The sequence below is a fragment of the Esox lucius genome, chromosome 12, assembly GCF_011004845.1.
Source record: "Esox lucius isolate fEsoLuc1 chromosome 12, fEsoLuc1.pri, whole genome shotgun sequence".
Classification (NCBI taxonomy): domain Eukaryota; kingdom Metazoa; phylum Chordata; class Actinopteri; order Esociformes; family Esocidae; genus Esox; species Esox lucius.
Genome location: NC_047580.1, coordinates 35,434,878 through 35,461,650, shown reverse-complemented (window position 1 = coordinate 35,461,650; position 26,773 = coordinate 35,434,878). Strand labels below are relative to the sequence as shown.

At 46.2% G+C, this 26,773-nt stretch overlaps 1 protein-coding gene across 6 annotated transcripts in view; it reads right to left on the bottom strand.

Moving 5' to 3' along the window:
* Window positions 1-26,773, bottom strand: part of plxnb3 (plexin B3) — an 87,201-nt gene that overhangs the window by 46,443 nt on the left and 13,985 nt on the right. The window contains exons 2-4 of one of the 6 annotated variants that reach the window (XM_034295939.1): window positions 24,547-24,626; window positions 1,243-1,507; window positions 72-968 (exon numbers count right to left, since the gene is read on the bottom strand). In XM_034295939.1, coding sequence (XP_034151830.1) covers window positions 72-968; window positions 1,243-1,491 — 1,146 coding nt within the window. In that variant the 5' untranslated portion in view covers window positions 1,492-1,507; window positions 24,547-24,626. Of the gene's footprint in view, window positions 1-71; window positions 969-1,242; window positions 1,508-17,616; window positions 17,938-24,546; window positions 24,627-26,773 lie in introns of those variants that run through there. The other 5 variants (XM_034295941.1, XM_034295942.1, XM_034295943.1 and 2 more) reach the window with 5 other exon arrangements.

Here is a 26,773-nt window from a genome sequence, read left to right as displayed (position 1 = left end):
GAAAACATTCCGAAGCGACTGTAGATACACAAACACAGGCACACAATAGATAAGACAATATATCTAGGTACCTTAGGCAGCCGAAGACACTTTGATGACACCTCGTATTCGATATAGGCCTCCTCCTTCCCATCACCGCCTCTTCCCCCTTCGGTGTAACACAGCTCCTGGGCCCTCTGCAGAGCCTCGTCCAGCTCCGAAATCCCATAGACACACAGAGCTGAGCGGTCCGTCGCCGAGGGCGTCGACGCCTGCCCAGCCGCCATGGCAACGAACAGGGCCGGCTGCCCCTGGTGTTCTGCCAGGGTAGCCCCCTGGGCAAGGTTGTAACCGCCGGAACACTCCAGTGGAACTTCCACGTAGGAGTAGAAGCTGCGGTCACCGGCGCAGAGGCGAGAAACGTAGGTCCGGTACTCCTTCCTGTGCCACACATCCCGCCGCGAGAACAGGAAATAGACATGGTCGCTGTGGCTAAACGCGGAAATGAAGTAGTTATTGTACTCAGAGTAGCTCCCCACAACAAGCTTTCCCAGTTCCTCGTCTTGAGAGAAGGCCTGGCGGGCGGGGGAGGAGCTGGAAGCCAGACGCCGCGTTGTGATTGGCGGGATGTCGCTGGGGCCTTTACTGGTGTAGCCGCGCCCCACTAACATCAGCCCCACCCCGTTCTGGTTCAAGACCACGCCCACTGTGGAGACACGGGGATCGTTGGCCGCCACGTACTGGGTGTCCACCGGGTTGGACGTCTGGTAAAGTATCTCAGACACATTACCCAGACTCCTCTTGTCGCAGATGCCCTGGAACAATGTCCCACACACGATCAGGCGCCTACCCCCGGCCACGCCCTCTTCCAGGAGCAGGATCTTATTGGTGTTGGGGGTCAAGCGGGCGCTGGGGCAGTCTTTAGATACGATGGGGGGTAAACACTCGGGACTGTCCAGCTTGGGGCCAGTCTGACTGGAGGACAGCACCTAAGACAAGACAGATGATATTAAATGGAACACATAGTGGCAGCTTCCCTAATTTAGACCAGGGCCAATAAGATCCAATAGCTGTTTGGGACAAAGCCACTGTTTGTCTCACAGGAACGCCCTCTGTCATAATATAACGCCTACATCAAACACACTGGCAACATCAAGAAACACACAGGAGCCGTCACCCAAACACAGACCGAGTCCTGATCCGTGACCCGGGAAACCCGCCCATTGAAAGCCAGGTCCTGGTGATTCAAGGCGTTCTGCCTACCTGTAGATCTGAAGACAGGTGGTGCAGATGGTTGACCGCCCCGACGTACAGCTGGCCAGACCTGGGATCCAGGAGAAGGTGGTTTAGGGGGGAACCATCCAGGGAGAGCTGAGGGAAGGCCTGCCCAGCGAGAGAGGCCTTTTCAGTGTTAGCGTCCAGCTGAGTCAGGGCCTGGGCGGGCAGCAGCAATATCACCAAACACCACCAGCAGGTGGCGATGGGGAGCAAAGGGGGAGAAACAGCTGGCATGGCACCCCCTTACCTGCTGAAGAGGAGGAGGAGAAGAAGACAAAGAATTGTTAAAGGAGAGAGCTAGGTAGAGTCAGTGAGTGGGTTTAAAACTCCCTACTATTATATTCCAAGTGACAGACACCTCTCTCTCTGTGTCTGTCTGTCTCTCTCAAGACTCCTTCACTTCAAACAGCTCCTTTTGTTCTTCAAAGCTCTCCAAGCTTCATACAGAGATCTGCCTGTCTGTCAGTCTGCCTGCCTGTCTGTCTCTCCAACCTTCACACAGACATCTGACTGTCTGTCTGTCTGTCCGTCAGTCGGTCTGCCTTTCAGACACTGAACCAGAACATCCACGCTGCCTGCTAGGGCTGAGGCTCAGTAGCTCTTCTTCATCTTCTTCACTTTATATCTTTACCACCTGATCTTCTTCCCTTTATCTTTGCTACCTCATGTTTCTCTTCTTCTTGTACACTTCCTGTAGAATGCCATGCTGTTCTGATGCCTGCCCTGGAGATCGGTTCACCTGGTGTTCTAAATGTCATCCTACAGCCTAGTGCACTAGCTCTGACTAAAGCCCTTCAAACACAGTCTAGTGCACTAGCTCTGACTAAAGCCCTTAAAACACAGCCTAGTGCACTAGCTCTGAACCTTAAAACACAGCCTAGTGCACTAGCTCGGACCCTTAAAACCCAGCCTAGTGCACTAGCTCTGACCCTTAAAACACAGCCTAGTGCACTAGCTCTGACCCTTAAAACACAGCCTAGTGCACTAGCTCTGACCCTTAAAACACAGCCTAGTGCACTAGCTCTGACCCTTAAAACACCGCCTAGTGCACTAGCTCTGACCCTTAAAACACCGCCTAGTGCACTAGCTCTGACCCTTAAAACACAGCCTAGTGCACTAGCTCTGACCCTTAAAACACAGCCTAGTGCACTAGCTCTGACCCTTAAAACACAGCCTAGTGCACTAGCTCTGACCCTTAAAACACAGCCTAGTGCACTAGCTCTGAACCTTAAAACACAGCCTAGTGCACTAGCTCTGACCCTTAAAACACAGCCTAGTGCACTAGCTCGGACCCTTAAAACCCAGCCTAGTGCACTAGCTCTGACCCTTAAAACACAGCCTAGTGCACTAGCTCTGACCCTTAAAACACAGCCTAGTGCACTAGCTCGGACCCTTAAAACCCAGCCTAGTGCACTAGCTCTGACCCTTAAAACACAGCCTAGTGCACTAGCTCTGACCCTTAAAACACAGCCTAGTGCACTAGCTCTGACCCTTAAAACACAGCCTAGTGCACTAGCTCTGACCCTTAAAACACCGCCTAGTGCACTAGCTCTGACCCTTAAAACACCGCCTAGTGCACTAGCTCTGACCCTTAAAACACAGCCTAGTGCACTAGCTCTGACCCTTAAAACACAGCCTAGTGCACTAGCTCTGACCCTTAAAACACAGCCTAGTGCACTAGCTCTGACCCTTAAAACACAGCCTAGTGCACTAGCTCTGACCCTTAAAACACAGCCTAGTGCACTAGCTCTGACCCTTAAAACACAGCCTAGTGCACTAGCTCTGACCCTTAAAACACAGCCTAGTGCACTAGCTCTGACCCATAAAACACAAATGGAGGACCACAAAGAGGACCTTGACACAGGACGTCCTGTTTCAGTCATGAAAGTAAACAACTTAAGTTCTTCCAACAGAGACTTCTAATGAAAGACGCACACACGGAAAAGAAAAACACACAGAGAAAAAGACACACACACACACACACAAATATGTTACACAGCTTGTTCATGACACCATGAGTCAGAGAGGCTGGGTTTCAGGCAGCCAGACAGCGGATGGTAAATACTGACTACATCCTGAGACAAGCTACATAAACAACTCTTAAACAATAAAAGGTCAGAGACCAGAGTCATGCAAGAGGTTACAGTACAACCAGCCATTACAATATCAGTTCTGCCCAGGCTGAAACTATACAACCAGTCATTACAGTGATATCAGTTCTGCTCAGGCTGAAACTATACAACCAGTCATTACAGTGATATCAGTTCTGCTCAGGCTGAAACTATACAACCAGTCATTACAATGATATCAGTTCTGCTCAGGCTGAAACTATACAACCAGTCAATAAAATGATATCAGTTCTAGTCAGGTTGATACTGTACAACCAGTCATTTCAATGATATCAGTTCTAGTCAGGTTGATACTGTACAACCAGTCATTACAATGATATCGGTTCTAGTCAGGTTGATACTGTACAACCTGTCAATAAAATGATATCAGTTCTAGTCAGGTTGATACTGTACAACCAGTCATTTCAATGATATCAGTTCTAGTCAGGTTGATACTGTACAACCAGTCATTTCAATGATATCAGTTCTAGTCAGGTTGATACTGTACAACCAGTCAATAAAATGATATCAGTTCTAGTCAGGTTGATACTGTACAACCAGTCAATAAAATGATATCAGTTCTAGTCAGCTTGATACAGTCCAACCAAACATTCGTTATTTGTTACAGTTGAGAATAAAACAGTACCAGTTAGCCAGCAGATTAAAATCAATCAATTTGGCCAGAGGTCAAACTGATCTGGGACTAAGCTGGCTGAAACAGCACTACATTCACATTGGAGTAACTCAGCAGAGATGCTCTGATCTATTGCAACGTACAGTCAATGGCGTCATCCATCTGATCTATAGTGACATAGTGGCGTCATCCGTCTAAGCTATAGTGACTTAGTGGCGTCATCCGTTTAAGCTATAGTGACTTAGAGTTAGTGGTGTCGTCCGCCTAATCTATAGGGACGTACAGTTAGTGGTGTCATCCTTCTGATCTAAAGGGACGTACAGTTAGTGGTGTCATCCTTCTGATCTAAAGGGACGTACAGTTAGTGGTGTCATCCTTCTGATCTAAAGAGACGTACAGTTAGTGGTGTCATCCTTCTGATCTAAAGGGACGTACAGTTAGTGGTGTCATCCTTCTGATCTAAAGGGACGTACAGTTAGTGGCGTCATTGTCTGACCTATAGCAACAGAGTTAGTGGCTTTATCCGTCTGATCTATAGCGACGTAGAGTTACTGGTGTCATCCGTCTGATCTACAATGACAGAGTTACTGGCGTCATCCGTCTGATCTACAATGACATAGAGTTACTGGTGTCATCCGTCTGATCTACAATGACAGAGTTACTGGCGTCATCCGTCTGATCTACAATGACATAAGAGTTACTGATGTCATCCATCTGATCTACAATGACGGCGAGTTAGTGACGTTAACCCGTCTGATCTATAGTGATGTAGAGTCATCCATCTGGAGATGCATCATAATAAGACAACCACACATCCCAGAAATGTACAGTTTTACTGTACTGAATGTCCTATGGCTTACAAACATAATTAAGCTTCTCCTCAGTCACACCTCCTCCCTGCTTTTCCTCAGTCACTCCTCCTCCCTGCTTCTCCTCAGTCACTCCTCCTCCCTGCTTCTCCTCAGTCTCCCTCCTTCTTCCCAGTCTCTCCTCCATCCTTCCTTCAGTTTCTCGTTCTCCTCCCATTTCCCCCCTTCCTCCTTCTCAGTCTCTCCTCCATCCTTCCTTCAGTCTCTCATTCTCCTCCCACCTCCTCTCTCCTTTTCAGTCTCTCTTTCTCCTCCTCAGTCTCTCCCTCTCTCGCTTCCCCTCCTCCCTGCTTCTCCTGAGTCTCTCCTTCCCCTCTGCCTCAGAAGTCCAGAGACGTATCTGCATACCGCATAACCAACACATTGAATATGTTGAATATCATTTCATTATTTTTTATTATTTTTTAAAAACATTTCGAGGAGGACTTGTGAGAAGTAAGGGAGAGAGAGAGGGGGTTCATCTTTAATTTATGTTGCAGAACAGAGACGTCTTCAGGCTCTGGATATGAAAGAGAAGATATTCGTCCCAAATGCCACCCTATTCCCTATATAGCCCATGGACCAGGGCCTAGCACCCGACCAGTAGGGTACTATGCAGGGAATAGGGAGCATTTGGGACATGGTAAAAGAGAAAGGGGGGGGGGGGGCTGAAAATGATCAGTATGCATATAACATTTTATCTACTCTCCCAACACCAGTATATCTCCACACCTTCAAAGTGTCTCGCACTAGTTAGAATGGACAGTTTGCTACGCTATTTAAGATTAAAGGCAACATTTCAATGAAGGCCCTCGCGGTGTAATGGTTTACACGATCCCATTCTGTAAGGAGAAGACGGCAACAGGATCACCTTCCCCGACGCATCTCACGCAGGGAGCCTTTTGATAATGTCATAAATTATACATGCGGAGTAACAAGCAACAAGCAATCACTCCACGGTACCGGAGGGCAGCCGGCAGAGAGGTCTGCTGACGGAGCCAACTAAGTTCGACTTTAACAGTCAACGCTGACTTTCGCAGCAAGGCCCGTTTAAAGGAGCCGGCTGCCATGTCGGACAGGTGTGACTAACTTCTGTGACGTGGGCAGATTGAGAGGCCCTCCGAGTGTTTGTAAAATAATTATATAAATGAATGAAAACGGATGCACTCTACACTGTCCACATCTTCAGATAAGAGTGTCGGCTAAATTACAAAAATGGAAATTGAAATATTCTCGGGTGTGAGCAGCGCTGTGAATTCCGTAGTTTTACCCAGAGCGACGCGGGTCCTTGGGGGGCACGCTGCTTACGCTCAGGTTTCATTAAAAGTTATGCAGAAAAGTTTGCCTATGCGGCAAATGTTAGACCACGCAGCAAAAAAATTACCCTTTGAGGTGAAAGTCAGCATGCATGTCCAGTGTCGGCGCTAGTTCCCATCCCACCGCAACAACAACATAAAGAGTCTGATTAGCAGCACTCTCACGCAGAGTACACATTAAACGCAAACCCTTTCAAGCTTCAGAGAATCACAGTGTGTCTAATATAAATGTTAATATTCCGGCGTGGCGCCGGGTCAGGTATATGACTAGTGCCATCTGAGAGACGAGCAGTTTCAACATCACAGCGAAGCGGAGTTCAGGTCGGCCTGGTGTGGCAACAGCCAATTTGACGGCGTGAAGTTTGACTGCGCTGGTTCTGCAGTATCAGCATTTAACTCCTTCTCGTTCCTCAAGGAATAATAGCCCCGGGGCGAGAGAGAGCGATGGAGAGAGAGAAAGAGAGCGATGGAGAGAGAACTATGGAGGGAGAGAGAGCGATGGAGGGAGAGAGAGAGAGAGAGAGAGATGGATGGATGGAGAGATGGAGAGAGAGAGAGAGAGAGATGGAGAGAGGGAGATGGAGAGAAAGAGAGGGAGATGGAGAGAAAGAGTGATGGAGAGAGAGAGAAGAAAGGCAGAAAGGAAAAGAAGGAGAGAAAAAAGCTTCTGTGGCTGACAGAAAAAGTACTGCCACTACCGTGTGATGTGAAGAACCAGGAAAGTGATGTGGGACTGGGGAAGACATGAGAGAAAAGACAGAGGACTGGAAGACATGTAGAGGAGGGAAGTTTGGACAAGCTATGGCAACACTGTTCCTGAAGAGACTCAGTTCCCAGACTGTCCCAACAACTGACCACGTGGAGTTACTGACTCAGCAACTGACCGAATTCAACACACCTGGTTGTTTAGGTCAGTTAAATAAACCTAAGAATTGCATTTTCTGAGGGCCCTGGGTATCCTCCCCTTTAAACCCATGTCTCTGTCCTCTCATTTAAACCCATGCCTCTGTCCTCCCCTTTAAACCCATGCCTCTGTCCTCCCCTTTAACCCCATGCCTCAGTCCCCCCCTTTAACCCCATGCCTCTGTCCTCCCCTTTAACCCCATGCCTCTGTCCTCCCCTTTAAACCCATGCCTCTGCCCCCCCTTTTAACCCCATGCCTCTGTCCTCCCCTTTAAACCCATGCCTCTGTCCTCCCCTTTAAACCCATGCCTCTGTCCTCCCCTTTAACCCCATGCCTCTGCCCCCCCTTTTAACCCCATGCCTCTGTCCTCCCCTTTAAACCCATGCCTCTGTCCTCCCTTTTAAACCCATGCCTCTGTCCTCCCCTTTAACCCCATGCCTCTTCCCTCCCCTTTTAATTTACATTTACCCTGCCCTATTGTCAGTTAACCCCACCCTTCTGTGCAGTCCTTAAAGCCCCCCCTCTGTCCTGTCTGTATTAAACACACAAGACACATAGTTGACCACTGGGACTGACTCTCTCAGAGCCTGGTCAGAACTGACACATTACAGAAACAGACAGAGACGAACAGAGATGAGAGAGACAAAGAGAAAAAGAGAGACAGAGACAGACAAAGAGAGACAGACAGATAAAGAGAGACAGAGACAAAGAGAGACAGAGACAGACAAAGACAGACAGACAGATAAAGAGAGACAGAGACAGACAAAGAGAGACAGACAGATAAAGAGAGACAGACAGATAAAGAGAGACAGAGACAGACAAAGAGAGACAGAGACAAAGAGAGACAGAGTCAGACAAAGAGAGAGAGGGCCATACCCCACGTGAATCTGAGTAGACACTATATGCCCTCCCTGACAAAACCTGCAGCTGGAAATACCTCCAGTAAAAGACGGACAATCAAAATAAACACATAGTTGTAGAAACACACATCCATAAAAACACACACAGCCCTGTATACACAGCCCGCTCCACACACACTCCAGACTGACAGACAGAAACTAAGGTGAAGGACACAGTGACAGAGAGAGAAAACAGCAGCTTACTGCACTCAGAGACAGAACAGTCCTTTGAAGATATTAGGTAGACGTGATGTCTTTGTGTCTGTGTAGGTATTAGGTAGACGCATGTGTGTGTGTGTGTATTAGGTAGACGTACTAGGTGTGTGTGTGTGCATTAGGTAGACATACTCTGTGTGTGTGTGTGTATTAGATACATGTGTGTGTAAAAGGGTAGACGAATGTGTGTGTGTGTATTAGGTAGACGCATGTGTGTGTGTGTGTATTAGGTAGACGTATGTGTGTGTGTGTATTAGGTAGACATACTAGGTGTGTGTGTGTGTGTGTATTAGGTAGACGTACTCTGTGTGTGTGTATTAGATATATGTGTGTGTAAAAGGGTAGACGAATGTCTGTGTGTGTGTGTATTAGGTAGACAGACACATGCTGTGAGACAAACTGAACAGATTCTCGACTGTGACACACCCAACAAGCTCAGACTACAGTCACTCAGCTCTCCATATGTTTGTGTGTTTATGTGGCATGTGTGCGTATTTCGGTGTTCAGAAAGCCTCCATCTTCCCGATCTGCCTTTCAGTCCTTGATGTTTTGCGTTAACTAGTGCGCCAGGCTTCATCCAAAAACAAAACAATGGAAGAATCACTTCTGTCCCAAAGCCAGACTTTTCAAACTGTGAACCTGGCTTGAATGAGGGATCATCTGTAAAACACGATAAGTTACTGTGAGAGAACTACAAAGGCTCACTGAGTTAAAGAAAGCACTCAGCTCTCGAACTACATGTCATGATAACATCTGATTCATGATGTCATGATAATATATGATCCACGGATGAGAATGTCACGTAACTAAGGAATGGACCATGGTGACAGACCGACACAGCGATATGAGATTCAACTCTCAGAGGATTAAAGATAGAGGAGTATCCCTCTCCTGTCAGAGGCCAAGGAAGGAGTTCCTGGTTGAATATCATCCCAAATATGAATTATCCCTTCTTAAAAAATGTATCCATTACTCTGTCCTGTGACTTGTCAGAGAAAGTCAGGTCAGTTGTCTGCATGGGAGGACAGTCCTGAATACCTCCCTATTGTCTGGGAGGTCAGTCCTGAATACCTCCCTATTGTCTGGGAGGTCAGTCCTGAATACCTCCCTATTGTCTGGGAGGACAGTCCTGAATACCTCCCTATTGTCTGGGAGGACAGTCCTGAATACCTCCTTATTGTCTGGGAGGACAGTCCTGAATACCTCCCTATTGTCTGGGAAGACAGTCCTGAATACCTCCCTATTGTCTGGGAAGACAGTCCTGAATACCAACCTATTGTCTGGGAGGACAATCCTGAATAGCTCCCGATTCTCTGGGAGGACAGTCCTGAATACCTCCCTATTGTCTGGGAGGACAGTCCTGAGTACCTCCCTATTGTCTGGGTATTATGGACAGACCTAGAAGCCTCCTCCTCTCTCTTCCAGGAGCTCTCATAGAGTGGTGGTGTTTATAAACATCTCCCTACTCCCAGTGGAGGTACCATAGGGCCTTGCTGTCCTGCAGTGCACTGGAGAGTGGATAGGGTGTGGTTTGGGACAGCACAATGGAATGCTCCATCAGAGTGGTTACGCTGTCTGACTGCCTCACAAAGGAAACTATTAGAGAGATACACTCTGACTGCCTCACAAAAGAAACTATTAGAAAGATACACTGTCTGACTGCCTCACAAAAGAAACTATTAGAGAGATACACTGTCTGACTGCCTCACAAAGGAAACTATTAGAGAGATACACTGTCTGACTGCCTCACAAAGGAAACTATTAGAGAGATACACTGTCTGACTGCCTCACAAAGGAAACTATTAGAAAGATACACTGTATGACTGCCTCACAAAGGAAACTATTAGAAAGATACACTGTATGACTGCCTCACAAAGGAAACTATTAGAGAGATACACTGTATGACTGCCTCACAAAGGAAACTATTAGAGAGATACACTGTCTGATTGCCTCACAAAGGAAACTATTAGAGAGATACACTATCTGACTGCCTCACAAAGGAAACTATTAAAGAGATACACTGTCTGACTGCCTCACAAAGGAAACTATTAGAGAGATACACTGTATGACTGCCTCACAAAGGACATTATTAGAGAGATACACTGTATGACTGCCTCACAAAGGAAACTATTAGAGAGAGATACAATGTCTGACTGCCTCACAAAGGAAACTATTAGAGAGATACACTGTCTGACTGCCTCACAAAGGAAACTATTAGAGAGATACACTGTCTGACTGCCTCACAAAGGAAACTATTAGAGAGATACACTGTCTGACTGCCTCACAAAGGAAACTATTAGAGAGATACACTCTGACTGCCTCACAAAGGAAACTATTAGAGAGATACACTGTATGACTGCCTCACAAAGGAAACTATTAGAGAGATACACTGTCTGACTGCCTCACAAAGGAAACTATTAGAGAGATACACTGTCTGACTGCCTCACAAAGGAAACTATTAGAGAGATACACTGTCTGATTGCCTCACAAAGGAAACTATTAGAGAGATACACTCTGACTGCCTCACAAAGGAAACTATTAGAGAGATACACTGTATGACTGCCTCACAAAGGAAACTATTAGAGAGATACACTGTCTGACTGCCTCACAAAGGAAACTATTAGAGAGATACACTGTATGACTGCCTCACAAAGGAAACTATTAGGGAGATACACTGTATGACTGCCTCACAAAGGAAACTATTAGAGAGATACACTGTCTGACTGCCTCACAAAGGAAACTATTAGAGATACACTGTCTGACTGCCTCACAAAGGAAACTATTAGAGATACACTGTCTGACTGCCTCACAAAGGAAACTATTAGAGAGCTACACTGGGTGGGTAGGGTTTGTGTGTGTGTGTGTGTGTGTGTGTGTGTGTGTGTGTGTGTGTGTGTGTGTGTGACTGCACAGCTGCCTACCACTATAGCAAACGTCGGCAGATATTGCGTACAGCCACGTTGAGATGAGGTACTCGGATTGTCAAGGAGATATCTTTTCAGTTTCTCTGCTAACAGGAGGAGAAGCTCCCCACTAACACAAAAAAGATCTCCCCCGCTAATAAGAGAAGCTCCCCACGAATAAAATGAGAAGCTCCCAGCTAATTATAGGAGAAGCAACCAATTAACAGGAGAAGCTACCTCCTAAACAGCCCTGGTTCCTTAGGGTTCTGGTCTGGTGTAGTGTACTAAACTGGGTTCAACTCTGGTGTAGTGTACTAAACTGGGTTCTGGTCTGGTGTAGCGTATTAAACTCGGTTCTGGTCTGGAGTAGCATACTAAATTGAGTTCTGGTCTGGAGTAGCGTACTAAACTGGGTTCTGATCTGGAGTAGTGTAATAAACTGGGTTCTGATCTGGAGTAGTGTAATAAACTGGGTTGTGATCTGGAGTAGTGTAAAAAACGGGGTCCTGTATCTGGAACAAAGATAGAGTTGGCAACATATTGGTGCCTCAGGGTAGAAAACATTCCTCCAACAGCAGAGATTATTAAAAACTGGGACCCTCTCCTCCTGTCTCTGAACACACTGGGACCCTCTCCTCCTGTCTCTGAACACACTGGGACCATCTCCTTCTGTCTCTGAACACACTGGGCGTTCTCCTCCTGTCTCTGAACACACTGGGCATTCTCCTCCTGTCTCTGAACACACTGGGACCCTCTCCTCCTCTCTCTGAACACACTGGGCGTTCTCCTCCTGTCTCTGAACACACTGGGACCCTCTCCTCCTGTCTCTGAACACACTGGGACCATCTCCTTCTGTCTCTGAACACACTGGGCATTCTCCTCCTCTCTCTGAACACACTGGGCGTTCTCCTCCTGTCTCTGAACACACTGGGACCCTCTCCTCCTCTCTCTGAACACACTGGGCGTTCTCCTCCTGTCTCTGAACACACTGGGACCCTCTCCTCCTATCTCTGAACACACTGGGCGTTCTCCTCCTGTCTCTGAACACACTGGGCGTTCTCCCTCTCCTCCTGTCTCTGAACACACTCAGCCTGCTGCTCCAGTGGAGTGGAGTGTGTGTGTGTCTGTGTGTCTATTTGTGTGTGTGTGTGTGTGTGGTGTCAGCACAGAGTAAAACGGGAAGGTGGTGGAGAGACAGAAAAGATGACAAATTAGTAAATTAGAGATGGAAGGAAATGAGTGTGAATGTTTGAATGACAGGAAAGAAACTCAACAGAGCGAGAAAGGAGAGATACAAAATACTGTGATTAGTAAAGTAACCTCCTACATATTTTATCATCACAGAACCAGAACAGTAGCAGTGTGTCTGTGTGTGTCTGTGTGGCACAGAACAGTCAGTCTCCTGTCAATAAACAAACCTCTCCCTCTTGGATCTCTTTCTTTCTTTGTCTGTTTCTTTTTTGTTTCTTTTTGTCTCATTTTAAATCCCCTCTCCTCCTCTCCCCCCACTACCTCCTCCTCTCCCCCCACTACCTCCTCCTCTCCCCCCACTACCTCCTCCTCCCCACAGAGCTGATGAATATTTCCCGGTTATTTCAGAGACTAGATATGTGATATCATCAGGGTGTGACAGGCTTGTCTCTCTCTACTCTTTAAGTAAGGAAGGGTTATCCATGCAACACAGAGCAGAGTGCGTGTGTGTGTGTGTCTGACAGTCAGTACACTACAGTCCTTGAGGAATTAAGCGTCTGGAAAGAAAAATCATTTGAGCATCATCATCTTTTGTTAGTGGTGTACAGTAGGCAGTTACCATAACCATTATCTGTTCTTAGTGGTCTAGAAGTCAATTATCATAACCATTATCTGTTCTTAGTGGTCTAGAAGTCAGTTATCATAACCATTATCTGTTCTTAGTGGTCTAGAAGTCAGTTATCATAACCATAATTGGTTGTTTGCAGCTTACTGAAGACAACTAACATTATCATCATCAGTTGTTACCAGTCTATTCTAGTAAATTATCTTTACCATCATCGTTTGTTAGCAGTCTACTGTAGTCAATTATCAGACTGAACAAATAAAATAAGAAAACAAAAAGAGCAATGGTAACAGCAATACAAATGTTCGTCTCACCTTGCCACCTCAACATAAATGCACTAACTGCTAAGTCACATTGGATCAGTGTGTCCGCTTAAACACGTAGAAATGAATCATTTCAGCATCAGGAACTGTATCTAAATAGCCTCATCTCCCCAGTCAATTATCCTGACTGCTGTACGCTAACCATCCCCAATAAACAGCCATGCAACTTCCCTGTCTGAAGATAATGAACCATGATTACGACGATCCCACAGGGAACCCATCAACCTCCCACTCACATCCACGCACCAACACAGCGGCTGGGGGAGATTCAAAATAAAGAAAGAAAAAGGATTCTGTTTATTCATGGCTTTATTCAAATGAATAAAGCCACACCCACAGATGTGTCACACCCTGATGATCACTCATAGCTGGCTAACTCCTCACATCAGAAGATGTTTAGCATGTTTATTCACTGCATGTCCAGTAAATAGTCAGGCAGGCCATTCAGGAGTCCAACCAGCTAGGCTTAAAACAGACAAAAAAATATGTGTCCGCAAAAGAGAAACGTGTCATTGACATTCAAGTTCTGATCTTTTCGCCCCACTAATTGGTCTTTTGACCAATCACATCAGCTGTGAACAAGAGCTGATGTGAAGAGGTCTGATGTGATTGGTCAGAAGACCAATTAGCCCAGTGGGAAAACGATCAGAACTGGGCATGTGTCTGTGTGAACGCGCCCATCCAGATGAAGGCTTCTGGGTTTCAACTGTGTAGACTGTATTCAGAAATAACAACCTGTGTTTTGTTTCATGCAATTTGTTTTGAGTGATATTTCACATATAAGGAGCAGCATTTGAATGTCAAAGAAAATTCTCTTTGTGGACATAAAAGTTTTTTCAATGTTGGATTGATCCAGACAGATAAGAATAGTTACAGCGTCTTCTCCCTGTAGTTAGCCAAGCGCTCATGTTGTTTCTTATTACATGGCCTGTATTGTTCCTTTGTATTGGGTTCAATGGAAAACATTTGAAACATAGCTGGCTACTGTCCATTTCCGGGACTAGCCAATCTGCACGAACACTGATCAACCAGCACATTAATAGTAGAACACACACACATTAATAGTACATGAGCAGAAGGACTGGTGACTATGAAGCAGCATGCCCTCCCGTTGGAAAGACAGGCCTAATTATGATCAATCATTACTGGTCGTAACCCTTGCAGTAATTCACAGAGTCGGACCCACACGGTCACCACACACACACACACACACACACACACACACAGCCACATTCACACTTTCACAGGCATGTGCATACATTAAATGCCGGAATCCCATTTAATCAGTGGTTGTATAAAAGCATCAGATCACAATGCATCCATAATTAGACTGGTGCTTCTGATGAGACAGAGGAAACAGAGTGATGGATATACACCTGACCACAGGAGAGGAGAGAGAGGAGAGGAGAGAGAGGAGAGGAGGGGGGAGAGGGGTATGGAGTCCCAGACCCAGGCAGAAAAACCCAGCGCTCTGTGTGTGTGTGTGTGTGTGTGTGTTTCAGTAGTTTGAATCAGTTCTGAAGAGCTTGAACAAGAGCCGAGTTGAACGCTCCCCAAAGTGTTTATGAGACAACATGCTTTTTTACAACACTTAATCTGCCTTAAAGGGAGAGAGGGAGTGTGTACACGTGTGTGTGTGTGTGTGTGTGTGTGTCTGTGTGAATACAGCAAGTAAATTCCCTTCAAACATTACAGAAAAAAAGTGTGTGTGTGTGTGTGTGTGTGTGTGTGTGTGTGAAAGAATGAGATACAATGATAGAGTGAAAGAGGGTTGGAAGAAATATACGGAGAGAGGAGCAATAGAGAAATGAATAGAGGGAAAAAGATATAGGGTGAGAGAGGGATGTGAGAGAGGAATAAAGAGAGAGGGATAAAGACAGAGGGATAAAGAGAGAGGGAGGGGAAGGCAGAGGGAAGTGGGGAGAGCGAGAGAGAGATGGGAGGTAAGAAGCAGAGGGATAAAGCGGAAGGATAAGCGAGAGAGGGAGGAATAAAGGAAGGGAAGACAAAGAGACAGATATAAAGTGTTCAGTGTGAGTGGAGAGCTGAGAACATTAAAGGAATGTCAACACTGTAGAACAGCAGTCCTTCTCTGTAATAAGCCCCTGCCAACACACCCCAACACACCGCCCTACTGGAACAAGGGCACTAGATCTAGGGGACCAATTAGAACACAAGCAAGGTGAGTGTACAACTTGATAGATATCACCCCCTGGGGAATGAAGGGAGGGTGGGGGGTGGGGGGCGGGGGGCGTGCAGAAAGACAATAGAGATCGAGGCTATTCACACATTCCTGCAGGTTTAAAGCTGGCTGCGTTGGAGAGAGAGGGAGACAGAGACCGGGGATGAGAGGTGACTACGCTTTCCCCCTGGCCAACTAGGAACCACGCAGAGAGTTAAAGCACCACATTCTTGAGTGCAGTGTTTACTCAACATTTCTAATTGTTTTTTGAGAGAGCGAGAGAAAGGGAGACTGAAAGTGCCAGAGTGAGATTGGAAGAGTGAGGGTTAGAGGCCAGTTGACTGGACCAGCAGTAACTACTGGTGTGGTTCTCTATGGCTTAGCGTCACTGACAGAGAGACAGATATCCCATGTAGTATGCTTTTCATGGGTTACTTCTGAAACAGGTTTTTTATTTTATTAACTTTCCCCACCTCCCAGTTTTGCTGATCCATGACCTTGCCTCCACAGTCAGTGCAGGACAGCTGAAGTTGAGGTTTCCTCCAATCACACGTCCTTTACACGCCCAACCAGGAAGCTTGGGCTGTAGCGCACACGCGCTGAGGAGAACGCAATCTCCCGCCAACAACCACAGTGAAGCTCATAGGCGGTCGGCCTACCACGAGGAGTGGCTAGAGCGAGACGTACCAGTCCGACAACCACACTGGGCAGTGCTGAGAGCAACTGCATGGGCTGATGTGGAACTCCCGGGCAGTACCAGTATGCCAGGGCCAGGATTCAAACCCATAAGCTACATGTTCCCAATAACGAGTTACGACTGACATATGTTGCCACTGCAATGTCTCACCTCCATTTCGACATGGTCTGTAGCAGCGTCATGCAGTTGGCGGGGCTATATGGCCGGCCAACATCTATAAGCACAGCCCAACAAAAACCTTTTAACCCATAGCCCAATATAATGACAAATATAATGTTGCTGTAAAGGGCTCTGAACAAAGCAAAACAGCCAAGCAGCTCTATCCATTTTTGGTTCTGCAGAGGTCTGCATGGTTCTCTGCAGCTGATATGGCCTGACGTTGAAAGAACGGTGTGAGACATTAGAATGTGGTTAGTCTCTGAACAGAGGGTTTGATATGGCCTGACGTTGAAAGAACTGTGTTAGACATTAGAATGTGGTTAGTCTCTGAACAGAGGGTTTGATATGGCCTGACGTTGAAAGAACGGTGTTAGACATTAGAATGTGTTTAGTCTCTTGACAGAGGGCTTTCCCTCATTCAGACTGGACATTGCTTTTGGGAAATCAAAACACACACGCCTTTCAGGCTCTGCGTCTTGAAACCAGTAGGCTCCGTCCGCTGCCTTGTGGTTTTCTGAATATTTCAGCCCAATATCACCATACTCATTACTTATAAACAGAACCCGGGAAACAGGTGCACAGTATAGGGATGGTGGCCTTTGGGACTCACCCTGTTAGCCTACAGATGTAGTTTCTTTGATGGTAAAAATCCATGCTACTATCTCACACAGAAACACACATCTATGTAACACAAGAACGAATCACGCAAATGGAAAGCAAAAAGAAAAGCCCAGCCCTGCAGACATTCTTCAGTTGACAATAGTTGGCATTGGGCTGTGATTTTCAACTGGTCATTGTCTGTGTCCGCTGACTCATTATAACGAGGACGTAAATTGTAGGCTAATTTACAATCCTATAGATAATTCAAAAACTCAGAAAGAAAGAAAAATACAACGTAGTGCGTTATTGACTAAACTCGAATTCCAGACTAGGCAAGATAATTATCCTACTCGTTTCATACATGTATGAGTTAAGTAAAGCATTTGTTCGCTTTTAGGTTATTTTAACTACTTTTTGACAAGGGACGCTAGAGCATGTAGTCAACATGTTCCCCCTCGTACAACGGGAAAATCAATTAGACTACATTCATACCACAGCACTCAGCACGCCCATAAATATAAAACACTTTCTGCTTCCGCTAATAGCCTATTTATCTGCACAACAACAACATTTACCCGGAGCCGGCGCTCTGAACCTCAGCGGGTAATGTTGTCACACTCAAATACCCAAACACTTCTGAAAAAAAGCATTTACATCCGAGCACTTCCACTCCCAAACCACACTGAGAGGACCACTCAACCGTGCAACCACACAAAACCAAACCGTAGCAAGTTAGGTTCGGAATAACACTTACTTTATTCAGTATCCGACCGATTCATTCCAAGCACAAATCCACAGTTTATTCCAACAACAACAAAAAATTATAACACACGTATAAGTGGGTGTGAAATAAATAAAAGAGAAACAGCGATCCTTTTCCGTTCAACACATTTCCAAACCCCTTTATGTTGATGAGGTTACATTGTTCAGCGAGCGGACCGCAGCGCGAGGGGAGCAGCGGCAGCTGAGGTACGGGGGAGAGAACGCGCAGCGCAGAGCGACCCCGGTGGGAATAGAATAGAGACGAGAGGCGGGGTCTGCTACTGGGTCCGCGTGCTGCCAGTTTCCAATAAAGTCCCGACTGCTCCTCGAGGCGGGGTCGTGTTACTTAATATTTAATTATTCCTGTTTTTAACGGCGCGAGAAGTTAACAGCCCTGAGACGCGCATTTAATATCCCTCCCTCCATCCCCCCGCCCTGCTCGACAGTTTTATGGTACTCTCCCTCTCCTCCAGTCCCGGACCCAGCCACGCCTCTCCCTCTTCTCTCTCCCCGGCCCCCCTCGCCTGCAGCTGGGGGAACAGATGGGCGCTTGGCAGCTTCCTGCCGGTGTTAAACCGGGGTTTGACATAGATACTTTTGACGACTAAACAATAACGATTAACACAAGAAAACTGTTTCCGTGTGAGGTGACTATGTGGCCAACCGTGGAGAGTAAAAGTGGCGGTTCGCTGCATTCTGAAGACCGCGTGTCAACAGTTAACTCGATCTTGTTCTGACAAGTCGCAACGTTTCTGTCAGCTCTCTATCTACGATGGACAACCTGGAAAAGCAAGATAAGTAAGCAAGAAGAACCAGATTCAGTATGCCAAATGTAACACTAATACAAGTCGTTTTTATTAAAGCACACGAATAGTAAACCCGATAAACTAGTTAAAAATAATTGAACAGAAATTGAACAGAAATGAATCACTTACTTACCAGGAGAATATATTATAGATTTTTCTCCAAATGAGGAACAGTCACAAGCCTACAATGGCAGCTTGGTTGATGTCTTATCAATAAAACGTAGGCCTATAAATGACTGTAGGGCAGGGCAGGTCCAGGCCAGTCAGAAGGAAAAGCTCCACAACGCATTACAGCTTGTTGAGTAAATACCCAGGTTTTGACAGTTGGTCAGCTTTCCTCAGGGTTGGGTTAGTTAGGGTTACATTCAGGTCAGACAGTGATGCTCTATTCTCACAGCTTGTTGGGGTTGGCTCTCAACCTGACTGACTGACAACATCCCAGAATGACTGATTTGTTCTATGGTTGGTTAGAGACGGAGAGATGGGGGGGCAAACAAAGGCAGAGGGTGAGGTGGGTTGATGAGGTGGTTAGAGCTTAGGTCAGTTGGTCAGCGAAGGAGGGAGAGATTTGGGGAGACAGAGAGGGAGAGATTAACTAGTTGGATGGGGGAGGGAGAAATGGGATAGAGAGAGGGACAGGGGGAGATCTGAAAGAGGGAGTCATGGACAGAAAGATGGAAATCATCTGGGAGTGTTTGGGGAAAAGAGGAGCATCCCTCATCAAGGCCCAATAAAATATTAATTCATCACACAAAGAAAAAACAAAGAGCGACAAGGGTGGGGCACCAGGGGTGGGGCAAGGGCAAATACTCAATACGGAACCCAACACAGAACCCAACCAGCAGAGCAAGTCTTGGAGATAATAGACAGAGAAGAGGGAAAGAGGCAGAAAGATGTATAGAAAGAGGCTGGCCCAGAGAAAGAGTAATGAATGCAAGAGGGGGAGGGGTTCCCTGGGAGAGGTGCGTGTGTTGGAGTCAGGGGAGGGGTGAGGGGCCAAGGGTGAAGGGTGACAGTAATTGGGAGGAAATGCGTTTGATGGAAAGAGGAGAGGAGTAGGAAAGGAAACCATGGAGAGGATGGCAGGTGAAAGAAACAACTGGCTGCATCACTGACAAAAAAGAAGAGGGGGAGAGTGGGAGAGGGAGAGAAACAGGGAGGAGGGAGGAGGGAGAAACAGGGAGGAGGGAGAGAGAGAAACAGGGAGGAGGGAGAAACAGGGAGGAGGGAGAAACAGGGAGGAGAGAAAGGAAATGAACAAAGATGTTTTAAAAGTCTTTAAATGTGGAGTTTCATTTTTCTTCGTCAATCAGGCTGGTGAAAATCGAACATTATAACATAATATATTTAAAATGCCTTTAACCTTTTAAAAATGTTATTGAACATTTACTTAGTATCAGGTTTTTCCTTTCATTTTTGGCTTTTAATCCTTTTATGTATTTCCTTTTGTTCATGTTCATCATGTTTTGGCAATGTAAACATTTAAATCAAAAGACAAAGAGAAAGACAGAGAGAGACAGAGAGAAAGAGGGAGAGAGAGAGAGAGAGAGAGAGAGAGAGAGAGAGAGAGAGAGAGAGAGAGAGAGAGAAAAAGACTGTGTTATAGGGATATCTTTGGTCAAATTACTAAACATGAATTCCCAACATGGGACAAACAGCCAATTGAAACTCTGCTTGGCTGGTATTATCTTTGGATATGCGTTTCACACTGAGGAAACTAGAATATTGCAAATAACCATATCCAGCAATTTTGGACATCCAGGAAAGAGATGATCAATTTCACACCCAAATAATAGAAGGTGATCCCCAGACCTTCCGTTACAAAGCCTACAGAAAGGTGAACTGGGAGAAGAGCCTCCAGAACCTGCTGGTACCAGAATGGACCTAGCAGAGACCCAGGATGCCAAAAACCATTAGACTCAAATACATAATGACAAAACTAAAATAATAAAATTTGACACTGGAAAGAATCAACCAAAAAAAGAGACAAGAGATCCAGATGGAATGGTTCCCTGCCATAAACACAGCCCTTCCTAAAACCTGCCAGTTTGGGACGAGGGACGGAGCAGAGAAAACATGCTGATTGCCACCATCCATGGTTTTAGTCCAACAGACGATCCGGAAACTAATTATGTCCAAACAGGCGTTATGTAATGGATGAACCTTCCACCTCCAGAGACAGACGGCCCTCCCAAATGGCACACTAGTCACTATGTAGCACACTCCTCATCACCAGGGCACATACGCCGAATAGGGTGCCATTTTGGGAACCAGCCAGAAACACTTTGTGTGTGTGTGTGTGTGTGTGTGTGCGCGAACACAAGAGGGTACTGTGGGTCGCTGGATCCCCATTCAGTTCAGCTACAAGCCGAAAGACAAGGCCGACAGACAGGCAGGCGGGCAGGCAGGGAAACAGGCAGACATGCAGGCAGACAGACAGGGCGACAGACATACAGGCAGGGAGACAGACAGACAGGCAGGCAGGGAGACAGACAGGCAGGGAGACAAACAGACAGGCAGGCAGGGAGACAGACAGGCAGGGAGACAGACAGGCTTCACCAGAACAATGAGGGTTTGTGTTTGTGAAGAGCTGGAGCTGCCTGGCTGGACCCTCACTGCACAATACAACACAACACAATACAACACAATACAACAGGCAGACACTCATTGGGTAACACACAGACAGAGGGAGAGAGGGAGGGAGGGGCGGAGAGAGAGAGGCAGGCAGGGAGACAGGCATGGAGAGAGGGAGAGGCAGGGAGACAGAGGCAGGGAGACAGAGGCAGGCAGGCAGGGAGAGGGAGGCAGGGAGGGAGGGAGAGGCAGGCAGGGAGAGAGAGGCAAGCAGTGAGGGAGAGGCAGGGAGACAGAGGCAGGCAGGCAGGGAGAGGGAGGGAGAGGCAGGCAGGGAGAGGCAGGCAGGGAGAGGGAGGCAGGGAGGGAGGGAGAGGCAGGCAGGGAGGCAGGGAGAGAGAGGCAAGCAGTGAGGGAGAGGCAGGGAGACAGAGGCAGGGAGGGAGAGGGAGGCAGGCAGGGAGAGGGAGGCAGGGAGGGAGGGAGAGGCAGGGAGAGAGAGGCAGGCATAGATCCATTCTAAAAGACGCTCTGCCAGCAGCGATAATGCGGAGGGATTATGGGACACGCACGCTGGTTCCTTTGTTCAGGAAGTGCTACTAGACTGATGTTGGCTGAGCAGTGAGACCCTGGAACAGATACGAACGCTAACCACAGTGTGGTTCTATTGAAGACCGACCAGACTAGCTGGCTGCTCTTCCACCAGGAAGCCCGGCAGCTCCTGCTGAAGTAGCGGATCGTCTCCCTGGAGTCCACCCAAAACACGGACCACAGCACAGATATTCTGACGGACAGGAGGGGGCAGGAGAGTCAGGTAGCCAAAGGGTCAAAGGTAGCTTAGTGGTTGGATCATCTTTAATAGACAGGTTACAGTACAGATTAATTCAGTGCAGGAGAAATATCTGGACACTTACAAATCATCCCAATCTGGAGCTTTAATCTAAACACGTGTGCCTCTATTATCTCAGCCCCTACAGCCTGACTGTTCAACCTCTCACGACAAACACGGAAAACGTTTGGCTAATGTAGCCTTGTGATCTTCCCTGTCCTTCAAGCCTCAGCCGTGCCCTCCCTTTAAACACCACAGCAAAGAAGGGCTGCTGTCTGCCTGAACACACGTTTTACTATCACAGTGAGAACTGTCAATTTAGTACCATTACATGTTTTCATATTTTACCTAACCATAGCCTCAATAACCTAACCTTTATGTCTAACCTTAACCTAACCCCTCCCAACCCTAACCCGGAGTCTCATGACGATCCGGTGACTTTCATACAGGTCAGGTGCTTCGACAGCTGACTAAGGTCTTCATGTGACTTCCTTGTACATACATATACTTAATACTTGTATGTTTTCTGCCCTCCCCTATTTGCCTTCATTGCTCATTTAGTTTTGCCATTTTTCACTAAATTTGTCTTCATTGCACATCTATACATTCCACTTGTAACACACACTATACTTAATACTTGTACATTTCCCGCCTGTTTCTATTTGCACTTCTGGTTAGATGCTAACTGCATTTTGTTGTACTGTACATGTACTGTTCAATGACAATAAAGTTTAATCTAATCTAATCTAGTGAGAAGAGCAGTAATGGCTTGTTGCAGATGCCTCAGATACACTGGACTGGGTCTCAGAGACAGGACCTTAGATACACTGGACTGGGTCTCAGAGACAGGACCTTAGATACACTGGACTGGGTCTCAGAGACAGGACCTTAGATACACCGGACTGGGTCTCAGAGACAGGACCTTAGATACACCGGACTGGGTCTCTGAGACAGGACCTTAGATACACTGGACTGGCCCCCGAGACAGGACCTTAGATACACTGGACTGGGTCTCAGAGACATGACCTCAGATACACTGGGCTGGGTCTCTGAGACAGGACTTTAGATACACTGGGCTGGGTTTCTGAGACAGGACCGTAGATACACTGGACTGGGTCTCAGAGACAGGACCTTAGATACACTGGACTGGGTCTCTGAGACCCTTTGTGAATGTTTCTCTGCTCTTCTGGACTCCATGGTTCATCACATTCTTCTGGCCCTGACTCCATCCCTCTCTCCTTTCCATTCCTCTGTTTCCTGACACAGAACAGTCCTGTCACGTCAGACAGCATGCTATTAAAATATCAAACACTGACAACATAAAGATGCTTCTGTTCTTGTGCGTGTGTTTGTGTGTGCATTCTGGTGTGTGTGTGTGTGCGCGTGTCTGTGTTGTAGCGGAAGCCAAGCGACCCCTATGTGTTGTAGATGCCTGCTGCCCTTCGTGTCTTCAATAGAATCACTGTAGTTGCGGCAACGACCCCTGACCTCTACGTCATAGCAACGACCCCTGACCTCTGACATCTCTGCAGCAACAGGAGCTTCCTCTGGCCAGTAACGGCAAAAATATCGGACATTTTCACACACACACTGGTTTTTACATTCAGTAATATATTAAAACAGGACCAATGTGAATTGAATCATGATTTATAAGAAATCATTTGACCTACATTTTTCCAATGTGACAGGACACTGGGGTCTGGGTTTAGTTCAGTTCAGATGACTCCAGGAACATATGGTGTTATTCTCCACAATCAAACACCATATACAGAACGCTGTAACGAGCCCACAATCCAACACCATTATTTACACCTCTGTAACGAGCCCACAATCCAACACTATTATTTACACCTCTGTTAACGAGCCCACAATCAAACACCATATACAGAACGCTGTAACGAGCCCACAATCAAACACCATATACAGAACGCTGTAACGAGCCCACAATCCAACACCATTATTTACACCTCTGTAACGAGCCCACAATCCAACACCATTATTTACACCTCTGTAACGAGCCCACAATCCAACACCATTATTTACATCTCTGTAACGAGCACACAATCCAACACCATTATTTACACCTCTGTAACGAGCCCACAATCCAACACCATTATTTACACCTCTGTAACGAGCCCACAATCCAACACCATTATTTACATCTCTGTAACGAGCCCACAATCCAACACCATTATTTACACCTCTGTAACGAGCCCACAATCCAACACCATTATTTACACCTCTGTTAACGAGCCCACAATCAAACACCATATACAGAACGCTGTAACGAGCCTAAAAAGACATGTATTTGAATTGTTTACAGTGGTACGTCCCAAATGGCATTATGAGGAATGTCTCCAATGACACCCTATGACCTACAAAGTGCACTATTCTGAGAGCGGACAGCCGTTGGGAACAACCTGGTTTATGTACTCTGGTCAAATGCCTGTCATGAGGTTGTGAATGAGCTGCATACAGAGGGGAATGTAGAACCGTGTGAGTCAACACAAGAACCTATGAATCCCCATCTGAACAGGCCCTTTGGCCAACACTGTCCAATGGTGAACTATGTTGGGAAAAGGCTGACATTTAGTCGTAGAACAACAGTAACCCTATTACAAAAAACCTGGTAGAGTATCTTTTTAAAGTATAAAATAAATCAAGAGTTATTTTGGTCAAGCAGTCACTTGGTGTCCTGCATGATGGTGTTTACCTGTTGTTCTGCAGAAATGTATGGTTTCCTGTCCTGCCTGGTTTACACCCTGCAGAGCATGATGCAACTACCGTAATTTCCTGTTAGTGAAAGGAAAGAAATGTCAACCACATTAATACAAGGGTGCAGCTACTACACAAGTTAACGTAAAAACATTTTTTATGCACAAAAGAAGGCATGTGTCACTTTCTATGCAAACCTTAACCGAAGCGTTGGGCTGGCCTACACACACAAACTGGAGAAATAAGGAATTGCACCTCTGATGGCAGAAGGAGGAAACTCGAGAAACGCTTTGAAATTAACCAAATAAATTGAAATATTACCTCTTACATATGTTTTTATGTATGTTTTTGGTACATAAAAAAATCTGTCTCACTTGATCGAGGGACAGGTGTCAAAGGCAGTTCATATATGGGTGCATATATATGGGTGCATTAAAACTTGGGTTTGTATCGATAAAAAGCTCTCAAATTAATTGTGCAGTTTATAAATGGTGTGGGTTATAAATGGTGTGGGTTATAAATGGTGTGGGTTATAAATGGTGTGGGTTATAAATGGTGTGGGTTATAAATGGTGTGGGTTATAAATGGTGTGGGTTATACATGGTACCGTTGTCTTGCACACAGAATGATCCTTAGATACTCTAGATACTCTGTCAGCAGAAAGCTCTCAGAAACAGGAAGCAAGACATTTAAGTAAACAATGTGTGTCCGATTCAAAAGTGATGTCAAAGACATACAGTGGGCAGAACAAGTATTTGATACACTGCCGATTTTGCAGGTTCACACTTACAAAGCATGTAGAAGTCTGTAATTTTTATCATAGGTACTCTTCAACTGTGAGTGTCAGAACCTTCTCCAGATCCTTCAGGTTTCGGGGCTGTCGCTTGGCAATACGGACTTTTAGCTCCCTCCAAAGATGGCTAGGCCACTCCAGGACTTTGAGATGCTTCTTACGGAGCCACTCCTTAGTTGCTCTGGCTGTGCGTTTTGGGTTGTTGTCATGCTGGAAGACCCAGCCACGACCCATCTTCAATGCTCTTACTGAGGGAAGGAGGTTGTTGGCCAAGATCTTGTGATACATGGCCCCATCCATCCTCCCCTCAATACGGTGCAGTCGTCCTGTCCCCTTTGCAGAAAAGCATCCCCAAAGAATGATGTTTCCACCTCCATGCTTCACGGTTGGGATGGTGTTCTTGGGGTTGTACTCATCCTTCTTCTTCCTCCAAACAAGGCGAGTGGAGTTTAGACCAAAAAGCTCTATTTTTGTCTCATCAGACCACATGACCTTCTCCCATTCCTCCTCTGGATCATCCAGATGGTCATTGGACAACTTCAGACGGGCCTGGACATGCGCTGGCTTAAGCAGGGGGACCTTGCGTGTGCTACAGGATTTTAATCCATGACGGCATAGTGTGTTACTAATGTTTTTCTTTGAGACTGTAGTCCCAGCTCTCTTCAGGTCATTGACCAAGTCCTGCTGTGTAGTTCTGGGCTGATCCCTCACCTTCCTCATGATCATTGATGCCCCACGAGGTGAGATCTTCCATGGAGCCCCAGACCGAGGGAGATTGACCGTGATCTTGAACTTCTTCCATTTTCGAATAATTGAGCCAAAAGTTGTTGCCTTCTCACCAAGCTGCTTGCCTATTGTCCTGTAGCCCATCCCAGCCTTGTGCAGGTCTACAATTTTATCCCTGATGTCCTTACACAGCTCTCTGGTCTTGGCCATTGTGGAGAGGTTGGAGTATGTTTGATTGGGTGTGTGGACAGGTGTCTTTTATACAGGTATCGAGTTCAAACAGGTGCAGTTAATACAGGTAATGAGTGGAGAACAGGAGGGCTTCTTAAAGAAAAACAAACAGGTCTGTGAGAGACTGAATTCTTACTGGTTGGTAGGTGATCAAATACTTAAAATGCAAATTAATTAAAAATCCTACAATGTGATTTTCTGATTTTTTTTTTAGATTCCGTCTCTCACAGTTGAAGTGTACCTATGATAAAAATTACAGACCTCTACATGCTTTGTAAGTAGGAAAAACTGCAAAATCGGCAGTATATCAAATACTTGTTCTCCCCACTGTATGAAAGTCAAAGACATATGAAAGTCAAAGACATATGAAAGTCAAAGACATTACTGGAATATTACAAGCCTTACTGGAATATTTTGTGTAACAGAAAACATCCAGAATACTGGTTCATATATCAGCTGGTCAAAACATCCACAA